Source organism: Colossoma macropomum, unplaced genomic scaffold (assembly GCF_904425465.1).
Source record: "Colossoma macropomum unplaced genomic scaffold, Colossoma_macropomum, whole genome shotgun sequence".
Lineage (NCBI taxonomy): Eukaryota > Metazoa > Chordata > Actinopteri > Characiformes > Serrasalmidae > Colossoma > Colossoma macropomum.
The window spans coordinates 23,588,855-23,614,365 of record NW_023494786.1 but is presented as its reverse complement, the minus strand read 5'-3'; the positions used below and the strand labels follow the sequence as shown (position 1 = coordinate 23,614,365).

General features: G+C 39.1%; 1 protein-coding gene across 1 annotated transcript in view; it reads right to left on the bottom strand.

Moving 5' to 3' along the window:
- Positions 1–13,079: 13,079 nt before the first annotated feature.
- robo1 (roundabout, axon guidance receptor, homolog 1 (Drosophila)) overlaps positions 13,080–25,511 on the bottom strand; it is a 329,382-nt gene continuing 316,950 nt past the window's right edge. Inside the window, 6 exon segments of the mRNA XM_036564441.1 lie at positions 13,080–14,281; positions 14,566–14,771; positions 15,877–16,158; positions 22,210–22,371; positions 22,844–23,325; positions 24,023–24,259. Coding sequence (XP_036420334.1) covers positions 14,267–14,281; positions 14,566–14,771; positions 15,877–16,158; positions 22,210–22,371; positions 22,844–23,325; positions 24,023–24,259 — 1,384 coding nt within the window. The 3' untranslated portion in view covers positions 13,080–14,266.

The window sequence follows — 25,511 nt, the reverse complement described above, 5'->3', positions numbered from 1 at the left end:
CCTGTATGAAAAGTGACACCCCCCCCCACAAAGTGAAGTAGACCAAAAGATCCTCAAAAACATCATGCTCAGATCCAAAGAAATTCAGGAACAAATGAGAAACAAAGTAATTGAGATCTATCAGTGTGGAAAAGGTTATAAAGCCATTTCTAAAGCTTTGGGACTCCAGCGAACCACAGTGAGAGCCATTATCGACAAATGGCGAAAACATGGAACAGTGGTGAACCTTCCTAGCAGTGGCCGGCCGACCAAAATTACCCCAAGAGCGCAGCGACGACTCATCCAAGAGGTCACAAAAGACGCCACAACAGCATCCAAAGAACTGCAGGCCTCACTTGCCACGGTTAAGGTCAGTGTTCATGACTCCACTATAAGAAAGAGACTGGGCAAAAATGGCCTGCATGGCAGAGTTCCAAGACCAAAACCACTGCTGAGCAAAAAGAACATAAAGGCTCGTCTCAGTTTTGCCAGAAAACATCTTGATGATCCCCAAGACTATTGGGAGAATACTCTGTGGACTGACGAGACAAAAGTTTAACTTTTTGGAAGGTGTATGTCCCATTACATCTGGCGTAGAAGTATCACCACATTTCAGAAAAGGAACATCATACCAACAGTAAAATATGGTGGTGGTAGTGTGATGGTCTGGGTCTGTTTTGCTGCTTCAGGACCTGGAAGACTTGCTGTGGTAAATGGAACCATGAATTCTGCTGTCTACCAAAAAATCCTGAAGAAGAATGTCCGGCCATCTGTTCGTGACCTCAAGCTGAAGCGCACTTGGGTTCTGCAGCAGGACAATGATCCAAAACACACCAGCAAGTCCACCTCTGAATGGCTTAAGAAAAACAAAATTAAGACTTTGGAGTGGCCTAGTCAAAGTCCTGACCTGAATCCGACTGAGATGCTGTGGCATGACCTTAAAAAGGCGGTTCATCCTCGGAAACCCTCCAATGTGGCTGAATTACAACAATTCTGCAAAGTTGAGTGGGCCTAAATTCCTCCACAGCGCTGTAAAAGTCTCATTGCCAGTTATCGCAAACGCTTGATTGCAGTTGTTGCTGCTAAGGGTGGCCCAACCAGTTATTAGGTTTAGGGGGCAATCACTTTTTCACACAGTGCCCTGTAGGTTTGGATTTCTTTTTCCCTTAATAATAAAGATCTTCATTTATAAACTGCGTTTTGTGTTTACTTGTGTTATCTTTGTCTTTGTTTGGTAATCTGGAACATTTAAGTGTGAGAAACATGTAAAAGAATAAGAAATCAGGAAGAGGGCAAACACTTTTTCACACCATTGTATATACAGAATTACCAGAAGATACACCTACCTTGTATCTGCACTTACTGTCCATTTTACCTTATAGGTCCATCTAGGGCTGGGCGATAAAACGATAACGATAAGTATCGCGATATAACTTTTCCTCGATAGAGCGATAAGACATGTTCGATAAATGTTTGATATAATACACTATTCTCACACTCCCACGTTCAGTGAAAGCCTTGGTGGCGTTTTCTACTGCAAGGAAAGCGACACTACTCTGCTGTCGCCAGGAGAGGGCGCACTTCCGAGTTTTTCTACATGATTAGAGAGGGAGGGAGTCATGAGTAAGATGAGTCTTTAGCAACGGCTGAAACGCGGAGTTATACATTCCCTGTTTGAGTGGAGCGACCGGTGATCTGCTCTCCTGTGACCGAGTGTGAGTGTCGAGGGCAGTGGTGTAACTATACTGTCCTACAGCGAACTTGCCTCTTTCTGTACATCCTAACCAGCTTTAGCAACGTTAAATCACAATCCTCACAACTACAGCGCTGTTACAGCGCTCGGACAGCCATATTTAAGTATTAGTGCGTTCACAAGCACTAGTGAAAGAGTGAAGTGAAAGAAGAAGTGGGTTCATGTAAATTACAGCCCTGATTTAAACGAAAGTAAACCGAGGAAGCTGTGAGGCATTGGAGAGCAGGAGAGCGCTATCTTTCCAGGCTAGCTGTTTTTAGCAGCTGGCTAACTTGAAGCAGCGCTCTGTCACTCCAAAACACGGAGAATTGATGATACTGTAGATCAAACACGACACAAAAGCACCGCTTTCAGTTTAAACGTACCTAAAAAGAGGACTCCTTTTTTTGTCTGGTGTTGATATATTGAGGTTCACCTCGGCACCAGCTAAAAATAATCTGTTTTCTTTCATAAATTATGACTATTACAAAATAGCCATGCTTTTCCAGCTGGTAAAAACAGTTCACCAGACACTTTCTCCCACTTTCCCATGACAGATTTGTGAAATGTTCCACTGTTTGAGTGTTTGTAGTGTTCCGACCATAAGGCATAGTTTAAAACAGCAATTAACCACCCAGGAGCAAAGATCAGCCTTTAAACTTGAAAGAAATAATGATTTGACATTTATCACGATATGTATTGATATCGAACAATATGAATTTTGTTTATCGTGATAACATTTTTGGCCATATCGCCCAGCTCTAGGTCCATCGTAATAGTGTGCACTTATAGTCTGTAGTCTACCTGTTGCTGCACATTTATCAGCCCCCCTCTACCCCATTCATCATCGGTCGGTTTCTGTCCACAGGATCGCTGTTGTCCAGATATTATTTGATTAGTGGTCTATTAGTAGCATAGCTGTCTATTCTACATCTGGTGTAAACATCTATATTGTCGGTACACCTTGTAGGTGTAAAAAGTGGTCATCTTTTTCTTTTCACTTTTCATTTTGTGTTGGGTGTCCTCCACCCCTTCATCTGTTGTCAGTTTCTGACTATGACCACTGTTGGGGGAGTTTAAGGGAAACACTTGTTCTGATATAGAGTGACTTCCCTTTGAAATGTGTTGAATGATCCTAGACAGCATACAGTGTGTGTGTGTGTGTGTGTGTGTGTGTGTGTGTGTGTGTGTGAGTGGTTATTAAAGTGTTGATACGGACTTGTTGAGATTTTGGCCTGTTTTATAACTTAATGACAAATTATCAAAATGAGATTTGAACTGTAGAACTTAAAACTAGTTGCAACTTAACTAGAAGCTTTTGTTTTGCTTTATATGTTGTTGAAAACATTTTCTTCAATGTTTTGCGAAGGTTTATTTTATCATTTAGCTATAATTTGGCACCACAGTTACACTTACACACAAACATGTAATGCCTGCATTATATGTTTGTAGAGTTCCACCTTCTTAGATCATCTTTACAAATGTTGAAATGTGCCCACATGGGTCCCTGTTCACATTGCTCTTCAGTATCCAGTGCATGACTAATGCATGTAAACAACATACTCAGTAAAACGGAATGATTTTTAAAAAAATTAAACTAAGGAGGAGACCCAGTAGCTACGTAGTCCAAACTTCCATTTACAAAGAGGTCTACAGATTTGAAAAATTTAACAAGGAAATGAATACATACAGTCACCAGACTGGCATAGCTTTAGTTGATTAAAATGCTATGATTAATTAACTAGTCGATTTAGATGGAACAGCCTGAGCTTAAGTGCAATTTGACGATGGTTCCAAGTTAAATTGTTTTTGTTTGCTTTCTGTACACAAAGCTTATTAATTATTAAAATCCATAATTCCTCTGAAATAAAAACTACCTGGATTTAGAGGAAACACAGGCCCCTTGTATCCTTTAAGCCCAGTTCAACAGACTTTTATATCTTTTGTTCTCTATTTCTTTAAAATAGAGAATGGAATGGAGAAGAGGGAAAATCATATAAAAAAAACAAGTTGGGGGAAAAAAAACTCCACATGAGATGTTTGTTTAGCTATAGATGGACTAATTGGGGATTCTATTATTATTATTATTATTATTAATATTATTATTATTATTATTTCGCCACCCCTTAAGTGCTGTGGTGGCACTGTAAAGCATTTCACTTTGACTTTGCACTCATGCTTTCCTACTCGTTTAGCTCCAAGAATTTCTGAATCTCAGTGTAATTCACAACCAGTGACCTGGCAGATTATTATTTTTTTTTACATCTGTGTAAAGCAGACAGGAACCTGCTTTGTGTTCAGTGGAATCACACAATTATTTCCCCATCCCCTAACTTTAAATTATCCTGCTAAGACTGCTGAACATTTGACTGTTAACATATATCCGTTTGTGTAATGAAACCGTTTGGAAATGTGCAGAGTGCCATTGTTCTAATCGCTGTGCAAATACTGCCTCAGAGGACTGGAAATCACGTCTTGCTAAGATCCAATTTGTGTTACACTCTCCAATTACTTTCACGCTCGGCTTGTTCCCATCTCAAACAGAAAGAGCAGATTAGCGGCTACATGTCTGCACACTGCAGCCCTAATTAAAAAAAACAACACAGGAAAAAGGTCTGGTGACACACTGTTTGTGAGATTCAAACTGGAATCTTACAACAGTAGTGTAGATAGATATCTTTATTCATTGAAGAGCTGGTAACCAACCTTTTCTAGAGGTATGTAATGTTGATCACAAATGAAGTTAATATATCGCTGGTGTCGGAAGAAAACCTCATATCTCCAAAAAGGTAACTTTGCAAGAGAAGGAAAAAACTTACTTTACTTTTAGTGTAAGTCAATGGAACCATACTTTTTTTCCAAGTATTTTTGAGTCATTTCCCTAAGTCCATTCATCCTGAAATTTACACACAAAGTAAAGGTTAACAAGCATTTTCAAATTATGTCAAAAATTGAAAAACATCAGAAATAGAGATGAGGTTTTCTTCCAGTAACAGCGATATATAACCCCCATCATCCTCACATTATTCATGTCAGATGCTTGTATAGATGTTTGTCCAGTATATCAAGACAGAATGATCAGAGGATGTATTTTGTAACAGCTTAACATTAATTTTTATAGATTTTTACACTCCAAACAGTCTGAAGCACTCAGCGCATGCAGTACATTAAAAACATTAAAAAAAGCTAAAAACAACCCGACATTGTTCATGTCAACTTGTTCTAAGGTCCAGAGCTTTTTTCTGCATTGCTTTATAGAATATATTGTAGTAAACACCATGTGCACATTCCATGTGGCATCTAGAGTCTACCTATGGCAAGCAAAGAATTATAGAACATAGTAAGAGCCTAAAAACTTTAAAAATCATGAGACAGGGCATAACGAAAGACGTGTGCACACAACTGCTCTTCACTGCCTCGATCGACTCCCTCTTCCCTGTATCATCCTAATGAAGATAGATTCATCCAATCTATTCCCTGACACCAGCACAAGAACAGGTCTAGCCATCCCTTCACTTGTGTCATCCTCTCTTCCTCACGTGCTCTTTCGTTTGTGTGCTTGGCAGATCCCTCTCTGGAGCAGGGTAGGCCGTGATGGTGCATTGCAAGAGTGAAAAGGGCAAGGAATTTGTCACCTCCCTCAATGAGGGCCCCAGCAAAGAAACAATATCATTAATCTCCTGACATTTCAATATTGTATTAACCTTTCTAGTGGAAATCCGGCGGCTCATTAGTCTAGTAAAGGGAGAAGGGAGGATAGTAATCAATAGAACAAGCTTTCAACAGGACCTTGAGTTATACTGCAGTCTGTAGATGCACTTGCCCTCCAGTTGATATGATAAGAGAGTGCCTTAACTAATTACGTCTGTGTGAGGAGGATGGAGCGCTTTTCGATGCATTGACATGCAGCAATGAAAGGAACGCTTCGTTTGTGGTAACTTGAGGAGCAGCCACCAAAGATGAGCCGGCTGCGATTGGGAGGAAGTGATACAAACTGGTGGAGCGTCAATGCTGTGGGTCCAGAAAGAAGCACTAAAGCCCCAGTCAGGAATCTCTGTGACTGACAGGCCTGTTGTTAGACCTGACTGTGAATGACAGAGCAAAAATGCACAACCCATTTAATCGGCTGATGTGCAAAAACACTTGGAAATTAGTTAAACTGTATTTTTCCCCAGTGTTTTGGAGCGTTAATGTACATGAAGTTTTAATACAATGTAAAGGGTAACTTGGTGTTTTCAAATTGTGATGTAGAGCTGGAGCTTCCCAGAATGTGCCAGGTTTGTGTAAATTAGCACTTCTTGTTAGGGCTTTGTTAAGTAGCTCTAATTTTTCATAGGTTTTATGTTAACCGTAGGATTGGATGCCTTTAGTCTCAACTTAAGATGCTCCGCCCACATGTACGCATACAGCCTGAGATACTCCATCCACACGTACACAGAGAATCTGATATTTATTCCATGGCTATTAGAAATTTGTCAGTTGTCTTCTTTTGGCTATCTGCAAAGCTGTATGTGCGGGATTGTACTGTATACAGTAGGTTTTATCAGTCCAGTGGGAAACCTTGCACCTTGTCTGAGCCTTATCCGGAGCGAGAGAGTTTCTGACCTGAAACAAAGTCAGTGAAGTTCACAGCATTACATCAGTTTTCTGTAAGCATTTTGTATCCTTTAAGTGAGATACCCTTGCAGGTTTGCTGACGCATTTGTTTTCTGGAGGCCTGGCTCTACACATCATGCTACTACAGTGGTCTGAGGTAGGTTAGCACCTCAGTCAAGTGAGCTTTCCTGTCAAAGTAGGCGGTTCTTGGCCGCGTTAAGCAACAAAATTCAGGACACTCTGTGACGATAGGCAGATAGGCACTAATGGTGCTTTTATCTGTATCTATGAAAATTTTGATATATTGGTTGGGTCATACTTAATACTGCAGCACATTAGATTGGGGATTCGGCAATTAACATTAGTACTCCAACTAAAATGTATTGTATGTGTGTTTGCCTTTCTGTTTTACTGAACTCAGATCTCCTAAAGCGACTGTAGCTCTGTTCCAGTAATTCTCAGGCTTTTGAAAAGCAATAGTATCTCCATTCTAACGTACAATAAGTATGTTTACTACGTTCTCAGTTAGCAAGCTCCGAGCCAGTGCTGTGTGCCGTAGTTCCTTCGGTGGTTCCTGATTAAGGCCTTAAAAAAACACACAGTTTGGCAGCTAATCCATTTTAAGCCTGTTGACAGTGTTAGGTTTAGCAAATGGAAGCTCTGCGGTCCAAGTTTCTGTGTGTCTGAGAGACAACACAAAAGAGAAATAGTGAATGTGTGTGGGTGAAAGAGAGGAGGAAAGAAAAATACTGTGGTAGCCTCCCAGCCCCCCCCCCAGTTAAAGGCTCTGCTTGCTGCTCACCCGTATCCTAACCTCTCATCCATCATCACGCACCCAGCGCACTCCATTCAGAGCAGCTCTCTTCAGCAGGTCATTTGACTATGAAAACATGCCAATTTAGTCCTATTATGTGCTCATGGTCGGCTTCAAATGCTGTTTAGACTTGGTCCATCACCATTGTGCTTTAGCTCTGTAATTGCCAGTGTCAAGGTCTTTCAGAATGCGACCCTAACAAAACAGAGCTACTACAGGCTTGACTGTGTGTTTACACGGCGAGTTCTCTTTTAACTGAATAGCAAATATTACGCAGGTGAAAGGATGGCCATGAACTCACTAGTAATAGACAATAGTAATAAGTCTGTATGATTATACATGGGAAGAACGATTGATTAAATGAATGCGTGCATACATACACAGGGATAGACAGAATAATAAAAACAAATGTAAAAGACCTTGAAGTAACTAAATTACAGTGACAAGGGCGGTTACGCAATTGAGCCATATTCAATTCATGTTTGGTGCCCAGTGTTTGCTATAAAAGGGTCAGGCAATCAGCACTTTGATATTTGAATTTTCAAAGCAATATGAGGCAGCTAATTTAGTTGTAGTGTCAAAACTATTTTGAACCTCACGATGGGGATATAGGGACGCTTAACAGAATAGTTGATAAATATCTCATGACTCGGTTATACAGTGTAGTAGGGTTTTTTTTTTGTTTTTTTTTTGCCCCTTTTCCTCCTGTGTGTGTTTACATTTAGAGAAAGCCAAAGGCCTTGTCTCGTGTCTGTTGCCAATGGCTAAACATAATGGTAAATCCATAATGGTCTTGTGGGAATCATTATCTAAAGTGACTGCTTTGCATGGTTGTATAATGGCATATGAGGAATATGAGGCCATTTATGGAACCAGATGCACTACAGTATAAGCAATGTTCCTTACTAATGCAGAATGTCAAGATGATAATGCCCGCATACCCACTGCTAAACATATTTAAGGGTGGTTTCATGGACACTAGGGTGCCTTCATGAACCCAGAAGACTTCTGTGGCCTTCCAAATCACCATATGTAATTATCTTTGCCTATTTATGGAACTTTATCCCTCAAAGATATAGACGCTGCCTCGATTCATTAACTCAGTTCTCACAGTTAAGGTACATTGTTACTTTAAAGGCAAAGACCTCACTCCTGGCCCTACTCCTTATTAGACACTTAACACTGTAGAATTGTTTGTTATTTTGTCCACAACCTGGATGGCTGTAAGTAGCATCAGTGTTTTACCTGTAAAAACACTATAAAACAGGAGGATGAATACAAACAATGTGGTAAAAAGTAATAAGAATACCTTGTTTTCAAAAAAGTAATTGATATCTTGTGACCGAGTAAGAACAACACAGGTTTGGTTCCCAGCTTCACCCCACTGCCCCCAGCCTTCACATGACTTTGTTTAGTTTTGTTTAATTCAGTCATCAGCACACCTGATGTAATTTAATTAACTATTGATTAGCAAAACCAGGTAGTGGATGAAGAATACAAATAATGCTAGACTGACACCAGGTTTGGAAATAGTTGAGCGAGCACATTGAGATAATCACTGCTTATTGTATTAAAATTATTTGTATCTGAATAATTTTCTTTGCCACAGTACTGTATGGTGGTTCATGTTATAGAGGTGGGCAAAGGTCAGCCATGGTAAGTCATGTAACAGTTTTGACACTAGAGTCGATCTTACACAGTCTTTTTTGAGTTTTATTACTCTGCAAAGAAACCATCTTCTGTTTTCCCCAAACATGTATGTGAAGAGTGGAACACAGGCCTTCTTGGGTAAAACTTTGCCTGGCCAGTGGATGACATTAAAATGTTGTGCAAAACTATTACAGTAAATTGACGTTCACATCTCTTTAAATTATATCTTCATACAGGCAAGATAATCTTCTGAGCAAGTCATTAATTTCCCTGAAGATAGAACAGAATTACTTTGTCAGCATTTGTTGACAGCTTCTCTGTCCATTTATTCATACTGTACAGGCCCAGTGATGGGAGTGATGACAAACTCGTTGTCAATCTGTGCTGATCTGGCTCGTTACAGTGCCCCAGTTCTGGCAGAGGACTCCTTTCATAAATTTGGCTAAGCATCTCACTGACGGAGGGGAGTGCAGAGAGATGGAACTTTATAACGTAATTGATGAAAAATAATTAGAAGGATGAAAAATTGTCCGTAACTCATGAGCTGGGAGGAGAAAGCTTACATCAGTGTGAACAGTGATGGCAGTGGGCTAAGCTGAGAGAGGGCTGGAGCTGTAGAGCTGGACTAAAGCTCTACTCTTTGGCTAATGAGGCCATGGACGTCACTAAATTAAGGTGGACCAGACTGACTGGCACTCTTGTGAATACAGATAATGGAATGACTTAAGGGTTATGAAAACAACTGCAGTTTGGACCTCTTGTTTCAAAAAACAAAATAAAAACACTTCAGTATTCCTAGTTTAATTTCATAAATAAAATTCATTTGACCTGTAGGAATTTTCACTGACAGCTTATTTTTATTGAAAATCATCTTTCTTTAGCAGTTCCTCAGAGCACACCTGTCACAATGGTTCACAACAGAATGCTGATTACTGTAAGTGGGGTTCTTTTGTTATTCAATCTCAGGAGAAGATGCAATGAATAAAATAGTAAGAGTGAGTAGGTTCAGGGTGAGCAGCAGCATGAAGATGGCCTGCGCCAGTGTCTCCGCTGGGAGAGAAGTGACAGAGATGAGCTGGCTGACAGTGTGCAGCTGCTTTTTTTAATTACCTCCCAATCTGGGTGCAAGGCTAATCAAACCATTTTGGGTAGGGTGTAAGAGGGGGGGGCAGTATCAATTTTACAACAAAGGTAATTAGGTGGAGGTCTTTTTCCTACAAGTTAAAGCAGCAGTTCAGTTAACAAACCGTTTTCCACTTATCTCAAATGTAGTTGATTGGTCTAGACATATTTGGTATATTTGGGGAGTTTGTCTCTTCAGTTTTTCTGGTTAGCAAACAATACTGTTTTCTATAAAAATGGACAAAAGTATAGTGCAGGGGCGGCTTATTTGCTGCCCTGTTGAGGCTCCACAGCAGAATTAGATTTTAAGGTATAAATAAAATAATCCTCCTTTGCAGTAAAGTAAAGCTCTGATTATCGTTCTAACACAGTTTTAACAATACACTGTCTTATATGCTGAAGTTGTATTTATAATTGCTTATTTGCCCTTTAACCCTGAAGGTTGGCTCACAGACAACGCATATACAATCTTGTCTAGCTTTTTAGCTAAAGAAATGGCAAAGGGAGAGATTTAAGAGGAACATGAATAATTTGGAGACAAATTGACTTTTTTGCATTTGTAATCACTTCAGCTGGTTTCCTGATGCGTTTAATCTGCATGGAAAACTGCCAACCACTAAAAAGTCACGGAGCTGAAGTCAGCCTCTTGCTTGCCAGCTTCTTGTTCGAATTTTCACGTTCCATCTTAAATGGTGTAATAGTTAGCTACATAGTTAGCTGTATTCTGGCGCCTCAGGCACCATTTAAGGTGGAGCGGGAAAATTCAAACAATGAGAAGCTGACTTCAGTCTGGTAAAAAGTCAAACGTTAAGAGACATTTTACAAGAACCTATTCTACTTTTGCAGAAAGGTTTCCTGGAGATGTGGGAAAGGTGGCTATAGTTGAGCTAAAGTTTAAAGCAGAATCTTTAAAGTAAGTCTTTTGTTTATATTACATTTTTTAGCCTATACTTGGACATTAGCACTACTGAGACATATTTACAGCCAAGATGGTGGAACATCACTTCAGTAAAATGGAAATGTTGTGGCTCCCAACATGGTTAGATTTTTGTTGAAACTTGACAAAATAGCTCTTCTTGACATGCGGGTTGCCGGCCCCCTGGTATAGTGCATAGCTGAAAATGGCAGTAGCAAATTAGTATTGTTTAAAAAAAAAAAAAAAGAAAGAAAATTAATTTGTAGCGACCTTGAAGTCTGATGTTTGTCATAGATGACTGTGTTATACATAACCAAGTGTATTTGAGATGACTTAACAACTTTGTGTGAAGATTCAGACATGCAGTTTGCACAGTATTCATTGGTGGCGTATAAGCTTCCATTACTTGGTAGCTACATTAGTTTCATAGTTCCAGTGCAAAACTAAAGAAGCAAATTTCAGTTACCAAACATGTTTTGGCCGGTTGACTACATTTGAAGTAAGGGGAACAGATGAAGATTAGACTTTTATGCAGAATTATTACTTAGACAACTGTTGTCTTGCCTATTAATGAGTGTGTTTTTGAAGCCGTCTGGATAATGCGGTTTTTCATTTGTGCACAGAGATGAGGAGCACAATGTGGGGAAAATATGGTGTAATTATACAAAAGGTAGGTGACATTTAATAAGTGTTACGTCTAATAAATGATGCTTCTCTAACACTCAATCACATTAATTTCTCACACTGTGTTGCCATCATTTACTATGCAGCCTCCCCCTGGTTTTCAGATGGATTGAAGTTGTCTCCTCAGCTTGGCCTGGTTTCAGCACATGGACTATAACGGTGCATCAGCTAGCATGGGGAAAAATAATGGCTGACACAGGTACAGCCAGGTAAGTCCTAATAGCCATATGTTATATATGGTTACTGATCTCCATATCATGCATATATTCCACACATCATAGAGATAGTCTGTGTGTGTGAGAGTTTTAATCACCTGCAACTCATGGGCAAAGCACATACACAACTGGGCTCATTAAAATGATGGATGGAGGATGAGGGGGGAAGTTCTCTACTGCTCCAAATTTGTTCTCTTTTAGATGGGTGCTTATTAGGGGAACACCTGGGGCGAAACAGCCTTTATAGACAAGACCAAGATGGCAGAATTGCCAGGGGGATGTGCAGGAATTCAGGACACCTACCTGCCAATTTAGGATTTCTGAGTGTATACTATATTAACCATCAGTATTTGATATTACATGGTGGTGCTATAATGTTGCTATAAAAATCTTTTTTTAAATATTAACCTTAATCTAATTCATCACATCTATGTAGGTTTAGTGATTTAGTGAGTTGCTGTGAACACACACAGATCTGGTGTCTTGCAAACCGCAAACAAAGTATTAATTCAGTTTTAGCATCTATTAATTACTTCCCTCACCTGAGGAAATATCTATAAACTATAACTCTCTTTGAGTTTTTAATGTTTGTTGGGTTCCATCTGCAGTATTATGTTGTGGTCCTTGAGATAATGAAGGCTCAAATGGATTTCATGTTCAAATATGACAACAGCTATATCATTAAGTTTATAGGTACGAGGGCTTTTCATTATGCCAGTGATAAAGGGTCAATAAAGATAATGTAATCTGCTGGGCTAGTTCCATCCTAGTACTATGATAAATAGCTTTATTATGCTGCCTGTCCTTCAGTTGTTTGTATGACGATAGAATTCAATAGTTATGAATCACAATGTATTCATTGTTCATCTTTTCTTACTGTCTTCACTATGTAAAACTAAATTGTGGTTTCAAAGTAATCACTGCTAAAGAAATACTAAACAGTATAGTACACTCTCAGAAATAAAGGTATGAAACTGTCATTGGGGCAGTGCCCCTCTTGTCACTGGTATCCTCAAGGGTATCTCTCAGTACCTTTAGTCAGGGAACATAACTGTACCATAATCCATTGAAATTATATTTTCTAAGTTGTATTGACTCCACACACCCCGTCTCGGCTCCAGGCTTTTTATTTTATTGTTCTGTTTTAAAATATTAGATTATGAAAAGGTACAAATATGTACTTTTCACCTGGAAAAACTTATTATAACTTACCTTTAAGTTAAGGACTTTAAAACCACTGTTGTACCTTTTGAGGGAACATTTACATTGTTTGTACCTTGATGAGCAAAAAAGTACCTGCAAAGAACCTTTATTACTAACGGTGTACAGTCGCTTGTGTTGGCAGCATAAATAATAACAAAACACAAATCCTTTCAATTATTCTTGTTTATTGTTTTTTTGTTTGTTTTTCTTATGTTTTTTTGCTTTAAGAAACAAATGTTTGCAGATGCCCTATAAGTAAACACGTGCATCCTCTCCTCTTTAAAGGTGATTGATAGTGTCCCTGCCCAACTTAAAGGCCCTTGACTGGCCAATCACACTTCCTCCAGATTCTCAAGCCACTGCCCAGTTCCTAATTTCTCAAGTCTCCTTAAGTGCATATGTAGAGGAAAAATCAGTTTAATAAATGAAGGTGCAGTGATAGAACAATGCATAAACGTAACATTTCCAAATCTGAGGCTCTTCATCAGGGCTGGCGAGAGAATCTAGCAAAGAGCTAAGAGAGAAGGACGCAGGGTCTTGTTTCCATTCATACACCCCTTTGTAAACAGCTTATCATCATCTCTTACGTCATCAGGGTTAACGAAGCCTTTTGTCATACAGTACCTGTTCTCACGTAAGACAAAAAGGTTAATCGATAACATGGTTCAAAATAAAGTTTAGTGATTGTGCTTTTAAAACCAAAGTCAAACAAATAACGACAAACATCGACAAACAACAAAAATAACAGTGCATTACCAAAGAAAGGAAAAAAGAAAATAACATCTCAAATGTGGCACTTTCCTGGGACATTTCAAATTATGACAATTTACAACCAGGATGGGGGTGATTAAAAACAATTATATTTACTGGTATAATAAAATTTTGAAATTATTCAAATAAGCCAAGGAAGACAAATTTAAAGTACCACACAGATTATAAAAGACAATTAGGCATGTATACATGTTTATTTACAAGTAAGTCCATCCCTTTTCTGCTTGAAGCTAATATTATTAACAGTAATGCCTGACTTTGAGGACTTGTTAATGTTCCAGCCTTGGTGAATGAAGTCACACTTAGTACCTGGAGTAGTTGTTTACTCCATATTGCATTGAAACAGAACAAATGGTGATTGCTATGACTGATTTCACCCTTGAATGCACCATTAATATTTTTTTTTTTTCTTTTTTTAATGAACATTAAATGCACAATAAAAGAATTAACAGTTGGTCAGTCTTCAGGATGTGATGTAATCCAACAATGGTAATTATGGAAAAAAAAAAACAGTTGTTGAGATGGTTAAAATTGAAGATAGTTACTAAAATAGCGTCCACACTGACAGCATTTCCATTTCAACTTCAGCTCTCAACCATCTGTGAAGAAAGATCATGGAAATGTTTAAAAAGTCTTCATAAAGGTATATTAATTTCTGCTGTACCCAAAGCTGGGCCAGTTCGGCACTGTTGTGCATGTACTAGAATCTCTAATTAGTTATCACTAATTAGAGATTATCCAGTCAAATTTTTAGTATGTAAACAGGGCCCTGTAAAACTTTTTTTAAATAATCAAGACTTTTCTTAAAAATGATTTCAAAGAAATAGTTACCTACAAAGAAAAATTTGGTCTACAGTCTGAAGAGTGATGTAGATGTATGTACCTCCAGTTCCTCTTCTCCTGGCTGAAAGGCTCCTATGGTGTTGAGGCCAATGTCTTGTGGGTTCCTGCGGCTCCCAGGTGCTCCCTCTGCTCTCCTCCTGCCCCCAGAGCCTCTGGAGGACATAGAGCTGGAAGAGCTAGGCTCTCTGTCGCCTCGAGGGCTGTGGACGGCTGGGAAGGAGGGGCGGCTGTAGGGCAGGATGTCCTCTGAATCAGAAAAAGGTACAGAGCAAACATGTTATTCTACATCAGTGACTTAAGCTTGGTGGACAAAGACCCAGCCATCCACAACAAACATTAGAATGTCAATGTTGTACACAAATATGGCACACAATATGTACCCTTTGTTGGGGTTTGTTAGAGATCCTGCTCCTTATGATCCAAAGCACTGCAAAGTTTCAGCTGTTCCCTGTTTTAGCATAACTGATCCAGCTCATCGACGGCTTATTGAGCCCTTCATGAGCTGGATCATGTGTTCGGGCAGGAAATAGCAGAAACTGTTTAAGGCAGGGAGCCTCCTTGCCTGTCAGTGTTTACCAACATACCTGATTTGCTCAAAAATGAGTTGATAATTAGGTAATGATGTGCCTCAATGGCTGGTTGCACCAGCTGTGTTTAAGTTCAACAATAGGCTAGCTGTAATGTAAGTCATCACTAAGCTCAGGTTTTTGCATTACTAAATCAGTTGCACCACACAAACTAGTTTCAATGTTGAACTAACTTACACCTCCCCCTAAGTGTCGGAAACCACATAGAAAGCATAGAAAAAGCATAGACCTTTTTTGGTTAACTAAGCTAAAATTCTAAATGCTATATGCTGTGACTTATAGGTGTAATTACCCTTGTTTTAACTCAGAGTATGAAGCTAACACCCCATCTCGGTGCGACTGAGCAGCTGCCCAAAAGTCTAGACTGAGGCTGCTATTGTGTCTGTTAGCCAGAAACTGTCATTTCAAAAGCAGCATGTTGAGCTGTCTCAGGGAAATATTAAAGAATAAACAGACAGTGGCTGTAGATAATTAGTTTTACTTGGTTTAACTATGTAATGTTCTCTTACGCTGGATGTTTTTTCTGTTAAAAAATCAGAGCAACAGCCATCACATTTCCATGGCAGCAGGTTTATAGGTGCTTTTTGAACATGTTTTTGCCATGTTAAAGTGATATTCGTTGTTACTAGTTAAGACATGACTTGTAGATTTGTGGTGCAACCAAATTTAGTAAAAGGATAGTTTGGACTGGAGCTGGGAAATGCTGTCCTAATATAAAGAAAAACATGCAATATGTTGCTGCATTACAGCTGGAGCTGCTGTACCTGGATGCTGGCGGGCCTTGCTGCCTGTGCTCTGTTCTTGTTTGCTGGCTTTCCCCGCTCTCTGAGCCCTAAGTTTGTCCTGGGCGTCTCGCCTTTCTGATGAGCTGGTTCGTGTGTCTGAGGCATCTCTGGGCTTTGGACCCGGTCCTGCTCTCTTCTCTCTGCCCTCAGCTGAGCTAGACCTGGGAGCCACTGCTCCCCATCCTCCTTCTGATACTGCTTTACCTGGGTGAGTGGGAGACTTTAGCAGGGATGGAGGTGGGATGGGTGGAGGAGGCAGGTCTATGGGGTGAAAAAATGAGGGGGAAAAAGACAGAATTAAACTTTGCCAAAAAAAAAAAAAATAGGAATTTTAAATTTTAATTTTAAAAGCACAAAGCAGAGAGTGTTTTTTGTCTGTTACTATGAAGACTGATTCATTAAATCTTCTGTCTCTCTCTGTCTTTAGTCTTATTAACTGTCAAAGCAAATCTGCAGGCCCTTATTTCTTAAGACAGTTTAAAGACATGCATATCCAAAATTGGTTTTCAGATGGTGGTATGTAACAAAGCTTGAGTCTACACATTCTCTCATAGCCAGGAAGCTTACCCTTACTAACTATAAAACGCAGTTTCGGATAGATTATGTGCTCCATTCAGAAGTCCTGTTTGCTTGGCTACAGTGGACTTGCAGCAACTAAAATCTACTCAAGAACCTGTGTGCACAAGAGTTATTGGAGTATTATTGGAACTGTGTGATATTTTTTTTGCTAGCAGTTTACTATAACTGTGTGTGTGCTGGCTTGTGCTGCAATTCCTGTCACATTAAGAAGAATGTGCCCTTCACAGGCTGTGTTTGACAGTGCGCTAATTTGACTCCAGCACTCATTTGTCTAGCACCTGTAAGGTGTGAGAGAAGCACAGCTGTACCAGTGTGCCTTCATCTCCATTCTCACAGCTGTGACCATTCCTCCCCTGCACATGAAGCCCGGCAGTCCAAGCCAGCTGTAGAATAACTAGCGAACACGGTAAGCAGCCAGCTACCATTTGCATCAGCTCTACCTAAGATCAACTACAGGTACTGTATATATAAGCAACATGCACACAGTCTAGGTACATTGCAACTTCTTTCAATTTAAAGCGTAACTCAGTAAACAACTTTACCCCAGAAAAACTAGTTTAAACTTGTGTGTAGCTAGTGCAACCGGTCCCTTTCTGCTTTCTCTATTGCTTTTGCTCCACCATATTATTTATTGCAAGCAACACCTCTGCAAAGTATAAAGCTCCAAAAATCTAAATAATTTAGAGTGTACAGAACAGGCAGGCAACAGTTTTGTTGAAACACCTCTGATCATGTTTAGTCAGCTTTCTGGAGTTAGGATATCCCTACTTTTTTATCTTCCTGAGGAGTTTAATAAACAGCGCAGTTCCTCAATCTTTCTAGTAATGCCTCACAACATGCTTCAGTTCATTCTAAACACCAGCAGCAACTGCATTAATATTTTACACACTTTTACACATTTAAATAAGCCTGCCATCTCCACTAGAGAGGGCAGTGGAAGCTTTAATACACTTTCTTGGCTATCATGACACACAGGCCAGCGCTGGAATCTATAAGCAGGGTCTTGTCGATAGTGAGTGAGGAAGGGAGGACACGTCGGCAGTTTTTTAATGTGTCCGTCGCCTCGTGCTGCAGTCAGGTTCTGGATCAATGCCATGCTGTGAGATAGAGTGCAAATGGCGGGAGGGGAAGGGTGCCGGCTAGATTTATGAGGAGGGAGTGTGCAGGATGGATCCCTGCTTTATAGAGCGCCTCTTGGCTCTGGCCTAATTTGCTGAAGTAGTGTCCCCAATCTCTTTACAGTGAAATCACTGGATGTATTAAATCTCTGCTTCCAAAGAGGAGGTTGAATGAAAAAAGTGATCATGTCCAACTTGCTTTACACTCAAATATGACTTATGAAAATAAATAACTGATAAATTCACATCAGAATTCTGCACTAACAACGCATTACGGACAACGCATTCTACCCTATTAATACTAGCTGCTCTCATCAAGGAATGACAGTAAAAGACAAAAGGTTTTGGAAAAGCTACTAGAAAAGAATAGTAATTAGTAATGAGGTCAGTAAAACTGCTTTGAACAGCTTGAATTAAATGAGAAGGGAAGTGCTGGGATGTGTGCGTGTGCTTCAGTTTGCACAGGCTGGAGAGGCAGCTGAAGAAAAGAGACACTGGCCTTATGCAGCAGAGCTCCAGGAGCAGCAGATAATAAGCCTGGTGTTGCCCAAGTACTGAACAAACAAGAACAAAATTAACAGAAGGGGGAGAGACTGTGTGGGTGCACACGCATCTGTGAGTTAGAAATGCTGTCAAGTACAGCATGACAGACAGACAACAGTATATTTATTTTAGACACAAGTAAAGATGAATTCTTTCGACTGATATACAGCCACTGGTAGGGTTTAATAATCACTAGATGCATAAATCCCAGATCACCAGTACACCTAATAACTTTTATTTATAGATTCTAACAGAGTTAAAGCTGCATGGTGAGGGTGCACTTCAACTGTCCACAGGCAACAGAGAGATGGAAGAGGAGAAAATGGGGGAAAAAAATGGACAGGAAAGAAGAGTGGGGGAGGGAGAGATGGAGAGATGAAGAGATTACAGCAGAGGGAAGGGTGTGCAGCAAGGGAAGGGGGGCATCTGATCTGAGACATCAGGCAGGGGTCTGTGTGTGTCTGATATTAAATCTCCATGTCAGCACACAAGGACAAGTGACTCGATGAAGCCCAGCTGATGACGGTGAGCGTGCACAGACACACACATGCACTGACCTTTCTGAAGGCCCAGGAGAAGAGGAAAATGAAACCCAGCCAGCAGAGTGTGTGAATGCCCAGTGTTTGCCCCACTGCAGGGCATGAGGAGTCCGTGTATGCTGCCTGGTAAGTGTGTGGGGGGGGGCATTGCCAATAAGGGTTTGTTTTGAAAAAGATGATGCATCAAATTGGAAAAATATACTACCTGGAGACATTTTCCAACTCATTTCCTTTTTTTACATGGGAATTATGGGTTATTAAATGCACATAAAGGTAACTCTAAAGCCATAAGCATTGTGGCAATTTTGATTAAAAAAAAAAAAAAAACTAGATTTTTAAAGCTTCTTAACTTGGACAAAAGTGAGACTATAGCCTTATGTGTTTAGATAAGTTTGGTGATGCATTACAGGGTGATTGTTTACTCACATAGTATGTATTTTGTTAATTTTAAAAAAAAATTGCAGTTCTTCAGAATGGACCAAAAGAAAAAAAAAGCCATAACCTTACCTGTTTTGCCAATTTTGGTGAAAAAAATGGAAGGTGATTTTATAGTCACTTTAGATGATACTGGATGTGCTAAACTATGTGGAGACATTTTCCAAATTTTGTGGTAGTTTGCAAAAATTAAGAGAACTTCAGAATAGACCAAAATGCTCATGAAGGTAAGGCCTTATGTGTTTTGGCAATTTTGGTGAAGACATGCAAAGTGATTTTTATGATCAGTGTGTATTGTAGAGGATGTAATAAACCATGTGGATAAATTTTACACCAGGTCTGAGTGTTATTCTGTGAAAACCGGGAGAAATTAGGAAAGGTATAAAAATGCTCATGAAGGTAAGACTACAGCCTTATGTGTATTAGCAATGTTGGTGAAGAAATGCAAGATGATTTGTATGGTCAATTTAGATGATACTGGATATAATAAAGCTTACTAAAACTTTCCCAACTGACTTGTGTTATTGTGTAAAAAACTGGGAGAAATTGAGAATGGGCCAAAAATGATCATGAAGGTAAGACTATAGCCTTATGTGTTTTGGCAATTTTGCCAAAGTGATTTTTATGATCAGTGTGATATGTACTGGATGTAATAAACCATGTGGAGACATTTTCCATTGGATTTGAGTGTTATTTTGCAAAACTTAAGCGAATTTCAAAACAGTCCAAAAATTCTCATGAAGGTGAGGCTAATTCTGATGAAGACTTGAGGGATGATACAGGATATTATAAAACATACTGAGACATTTCTCAAGTAATTTGTGTTATTATGTGAAAAGTGGGAGAATTTAAGAACAGACCAAAAATGCTCATGAAGGTAAGACTATAGCCTTATGTGTTTTATCAATTTTGGTGAAGACATGCAAAGGTGATTTTTATGATCAGTGTGAATTGTACTGGATGTAATAAACCATGTGGAGACATTTTACACCAGATCTGAGTGTTATTCTGTGAAAATTCAGAAAATTTCAGAACAGTCTGAAAACACTCAAGAAGATAAGACTATAGCATTATGTATGTAGAAAACTTTGGTGAAGAAATATAAGATGATTTATATGGTCAATTTAGATGATACTGGATGTAATAAAGCTTACTGAGACTTTCCCAACTGATTTAAGTATTGTGAAAACTGGAAAAATTTAAGAATGGGCCAAAAATGTTAATGAAGGTAAGACTATAGCCTTATGTGTTTTGGCAATTTTGCCAAAGTGATTTTTATGATCAGTGTGAACTGTAGAGGATGTAATAAACAATGTGGAGACATTTTCCATTGGATTTGAGTGTTATTTTGCAAAAATTAGGAGAATTTCATAACAGTCCAAATACGCTCAAGAAGATAAGACTATAGCCTTACATATTTTATCTGTTTTAGTGAGACACGCAAGGTGATTTTTATGATCAGTATGAATTGTACTGGATATAATAAACCATGTGGAGACATTTTATACCAGATTTGAGTGTTATTCTGTGAACATTTCAGAACAGTCGGAAAACACTCAAGAAGACAAGACTATAGCATTAAGTATGTTGCCAATTTTGGTGAGGAAATATAAGATGATTTGTATGGTCAATTTAGATAATATTGGATATAATGAAGCTTACTGAGACTTCCCCAACTGATTCAAGTGTTCTTGTTTAAAAACTGTGAGAACTTAGGAAAGGACCAAAAATGCTCATGAAGGTAAGACTATAGCCTTATGTGTTTTGGCAATTTTGGTGAAGAAATACAAAGTGATTTTTATGATCAGTGTGATATGTACTGGATGTAATAAACCATGTGGAGACATTTTCCATTGGATTTGAGTGTTATTTTGCAAAACTTAAGCGAATTTCAGAACAGTCCAAAAATGCTCATTAAGGTGAGGCCAATTTTGGTGAAGACATTAGGAATGATTTTATGACCAATTTAGATGATACAGGATATTATAAAACATACTGAGACATTTCCCCAGTAATTTAAGTGTTATTGTGTGAAAACTGGGAGTATTTAAGAACAGACCAAAAATGCTCATGAAGGTAAGACTACAGCCTTATGTGTTTTGCCAATTTTGGTAAAGAATTGCAAGGGTTTTTTTAAGATCAATTTGAGAAATACTGGGTGTAATACATAGTGTGGAGATATTTTCTAACTGACTTAAGTGTTATTGTGTGTTTTTGTGATTCTGGTTGAGAAATAATTCTGATTCTGCAAATAATAAACTATATTAAGACTTTTCCAAACTTATTTAAGAAGTATTTTGTGAAAACTGGGAGAACTTCAGAACAGTGCAAAAATGCTCATAAAGGTAAGGCCTTATGTGTTTTGCCAATTGTACTGTGAAAATTCAGTGTAATTTGTTTCACTCATTTTGAGAAATGCTGGGTATAATATCTCATGTAGAGATATTTTCCAACTACTCTTTTGTTATTTTGTGAAATCAAAGGAAAACAGGACTTTTAGAAAGATGGTCATGGTTTTGATGTACAAGCAAATGTTTACGTCTTGAAAGAATTTGCAATATGATATATAAAGTGGAGAAAATGATTTGTTTTCCCTGAAATGTAAAGGAATTAAGAACAGTCCAAAACTGCATATGAAAGGATTTTGGTGCTAATTGCATTGTATCAACCAGCACTTTTTATAAATGCACATTTTACCTATTCATGTTTAAATATGACAAGTATTTTTAGAAATGTAAAACTATACACCAAATAGAAAGAGACTTTGTCAAGCTGTGAGGACTCTGGATAAAAGCAATGGAAACTGTCAGTTGTCTGTAACATTTTACACATACTGCCAAAGCAATGCTGCAAGGATCCCATAACAAACCAATAGAACAGCCACAGTGGCAAAAAGAGAGCTGCCAGCTTCAAATTATACTCTTTTTTTTTTTTGGAAAATGCACATCAAGTCTATGTACATCTAACTGCTGTGTGCATGTTTGTATGCGACCAGTTTCTGAATAGATTATGTAAAAATATAAGATGAAGGTTCTCATGTGCTGTATACAAATTAAGCACTGCTACCATTTATAACTATCAAAAAAGTACATCTTTACCGTCTGTGTAGACCTCTCGGCGCTGGTAGCCTGAGTGTCCAGCTGCCTGCTGCTTCTGTTTCTTCTGAGGCCTTTTCTGGGCAACAGCTGCACTCATATTACTGTCCGTAGACAATGGACTTGCTGGACGGTGGCCTGAAGGCAGGTTTTGGTATTTTCGTGCTGCAGGGCATTAAGAAGATTGGGTAAGCAACACAATCCTTTTTAAAAATCATATAAAGCTTCTAAATATAATTATTAGGTCTCACTGATTAAATAAAGGCATCAGTAGCCACAGGCAAGCTAGTCTCAGCACAGGATAAATTTAATAGTAGATATTATCATATTGAACAGAACTGACACAGTAGCTAAAAGTAATATATGGACATGTAAAGGGCACATTCACATTGGTGATGTTATAAGAAAACCTGGTTTTGCTGAAAGGGTAAATTTTAATGTGAACTTTAAAAAACTTCAAAAGCAAAACTATTTTTATACTATTTTATAGTAATGGACTAAAAGGTGAACATATTTTACAGCCATTAGACCTTCAAGGCTTTATTAAGTAATTTTCATCCTTTTGTCATGAGGCAGCTGCTATTGGTTTAAAAAAAAAGGAACTTTTCTGATGTGACAGTATATTAGTAATAAATACCTCCAGGCACTGTCTGTTGCTGCTGGCCTTTCCCAGAATGCTTTGCCACTCGGAGGCCAGCGTACTCCGCGGCGGCAGCCACTGCCTGGGCAAAGTCTGCGTCAGTGAAAAAGGATCCGTCAGAGGAGCTGACGACGCTGGAGCGGCCAGACGAGGCATTGTCCTCCTCGGACGCTGAGCCCCAGCCGTTTATCATGGAACCAGTGACAGAGCTCTCCAGGTCGCAGGTGCTGGAGGCAGGCGTCTGCTCAAGTCCACGCAGGAGCAGCCTCTGCTGACCACCATGCTGCTGGGCAGCTGGGTGCTGCTGGTGGCGCCGCTGGTGCACCCGAGCCACCTCCGCATCTGTTTCATCACCTTCCTCCTCATCCTCCTCTTCCTCCAGGCCGTCCGTGTCTAGGCCCAGTGGGCTGGAGATGTAGCCATATGTGTGAGGAGGGGAGAGGGGCCGTGGGGGAGCTGGGGGGCTAACCAATTGCCGTCTGAAGAAACAACAGAGAAACAGAGAATTGAAGACTACATCACAAAAATAACAGTGGTTAGATAAGCAGAGAGCAGTACAGAAATCAGCTCACTGTCACTGTAACATTTAAGCTTTAAATGTTGCAGCTGCCAGCTGAAAGAACAAATGTTTTGTACTAATTATTTCTTACTTGCAGCTCAATGAAAGTCTGAAAAGTGAGGATTCCAAACTTTCAATCAACAGTATGACTGTGTTTGCAAGCAAAACAGCAGATAGTTTATCATAATTAGAATTTGACAGAAAGTTATGTGTACAGTCATGTTTTGCAGAAAGAATCTCAACAAATACATAAAAACACTAGAGCACACTTGAAACAGTTGATAAACAATGCCAATTTAACGCAAATGTAATTAATTGTGAAACTACATACTTATTATGTAATTACAACTATATAATTATGTTATTATATTTAAATAGCATATCAAAACCCAGTAACTCTAGACTTCTAAGAGCTAACAGCAGCTTCAAAGGAACCGTGTACCCAAAACACTAACAGCTAACAGTGAATGAAACCTAGGAAAAAAACAGAGAGCATATCTCATCTGTAATATTGCTTAGTAATAGCTTTCCTTACCAACATTTCATTAGTAACATTAGCATTTTTTCACTAATTCATTCTTTAATAAAACTTAATCTCTTCAGACTGGCTCTGGTACCTGCGCTCATGCAGGCTGTCTGGGTTCTCCTGCAGCATGGGCTGCAGCTCCTCCTGTGGGGAGGGGGTGAGTGTGGCAGTGGACTGGTGGCTGTAGGACACAGCGGCAGGTGAGGAGGCAGTTCCCCGCAAGGGGGGCGTAGGACCCCGCTCCATCTCGGCCTCTTCCTCTTCCAGCTCATCAGGCTGCAGGTACATACGGGACGGAGGGACAGGACACTGCAGCTCCGCCTCATAGCTAACACCAGAGACACACAGCACAGAATCGTTCACATCATTTTCACAAATACTAATAATATAATAGTGCATTTTGTTTATAAAACTGCATTTTATATATTTATATAATGCATTTTTTTACATATTACTGCAAAGTAAAAGAAGTGAAAGTAATAAGAATGCAAGGTTTTTAGGTTATACATTCAAACTTAATGCATTTTAAGAGTTTCTAACTTGGGGAAGAAGGCAGAAACATTTTGAAGACTCTCCCTTTCACCAACATCAGATCTTGATCATTTATTCGGCCAATCCACAAATACAGTATTTTATTTTCACAAGCCAATCAGAACTAAGATAATGCCACCGTGTTTCTCCAGTAGTTATTTTAAGACGGTATCTAGTTACCATGTTTTTACCGTATCACTACATGCTGCAGTGGCAAACAGATTTTTGAAGTAAGCTCTTTTATTGGTATATGAAATTCTACAGTTTACCTATCTAGCTAACTTTCCCTTAACTTAAGTTACTAGTTAAACTAACAGTTCATGAAGCGGATAAGTTTCCGGACTGCTACTAGTGCTGGATAATTCTAACTTTACTAACATTACTGGAAATCAGTGTCTTAATGATACTGATAAATGGAACGTTTGTGGAACAGAAGAGTAACAAACCGTGAAAAGAGAGCAGAGCTGTGAGCAGTGAAGCTGGTTTCATTTAAGCATATTCAGGTATCTTTTTTCAATATCTTTCAAACTGTGAGTGTAGGAAGGTTAATATATGCAAATTATCAATGTTTGCAACCAAAACCAAATTAATGGAAAAGACACTGATTTTCGTGGACTGTCTCGGACGCTATAAGAGCTAAGCCACTGTCTACACATTACACTGCTGGCGGCAATCATCCGGTTCCAAGCACAATGCACAGTATAGGCCTTTAACCCATTCAATAGCCAGGGCCCAGAAGTAGACCTAAGGTTTTATTACACACATTTATAACCCAACTGTTTTGCACTGAAGTCTCTGTAGTTACTGAATAATAATGTTTACTATGTAATAAGCCTGTTATTTTAAGGAGTTAAGCAGACAGAACACAAACGATGGGCAACATTTTCTGAATGAAGTCTATTTGCTGGAAAGTTATACAATTTGCAACTTGTATTTGCATAGACGATGAGCTCAATGAACTGAATTATTATACAACAATTACTTGTTTCCTTGTATTGTATTACCAGACTGCACATGAATGCTTCAATTCCATGTTAAAATTAGGTGGG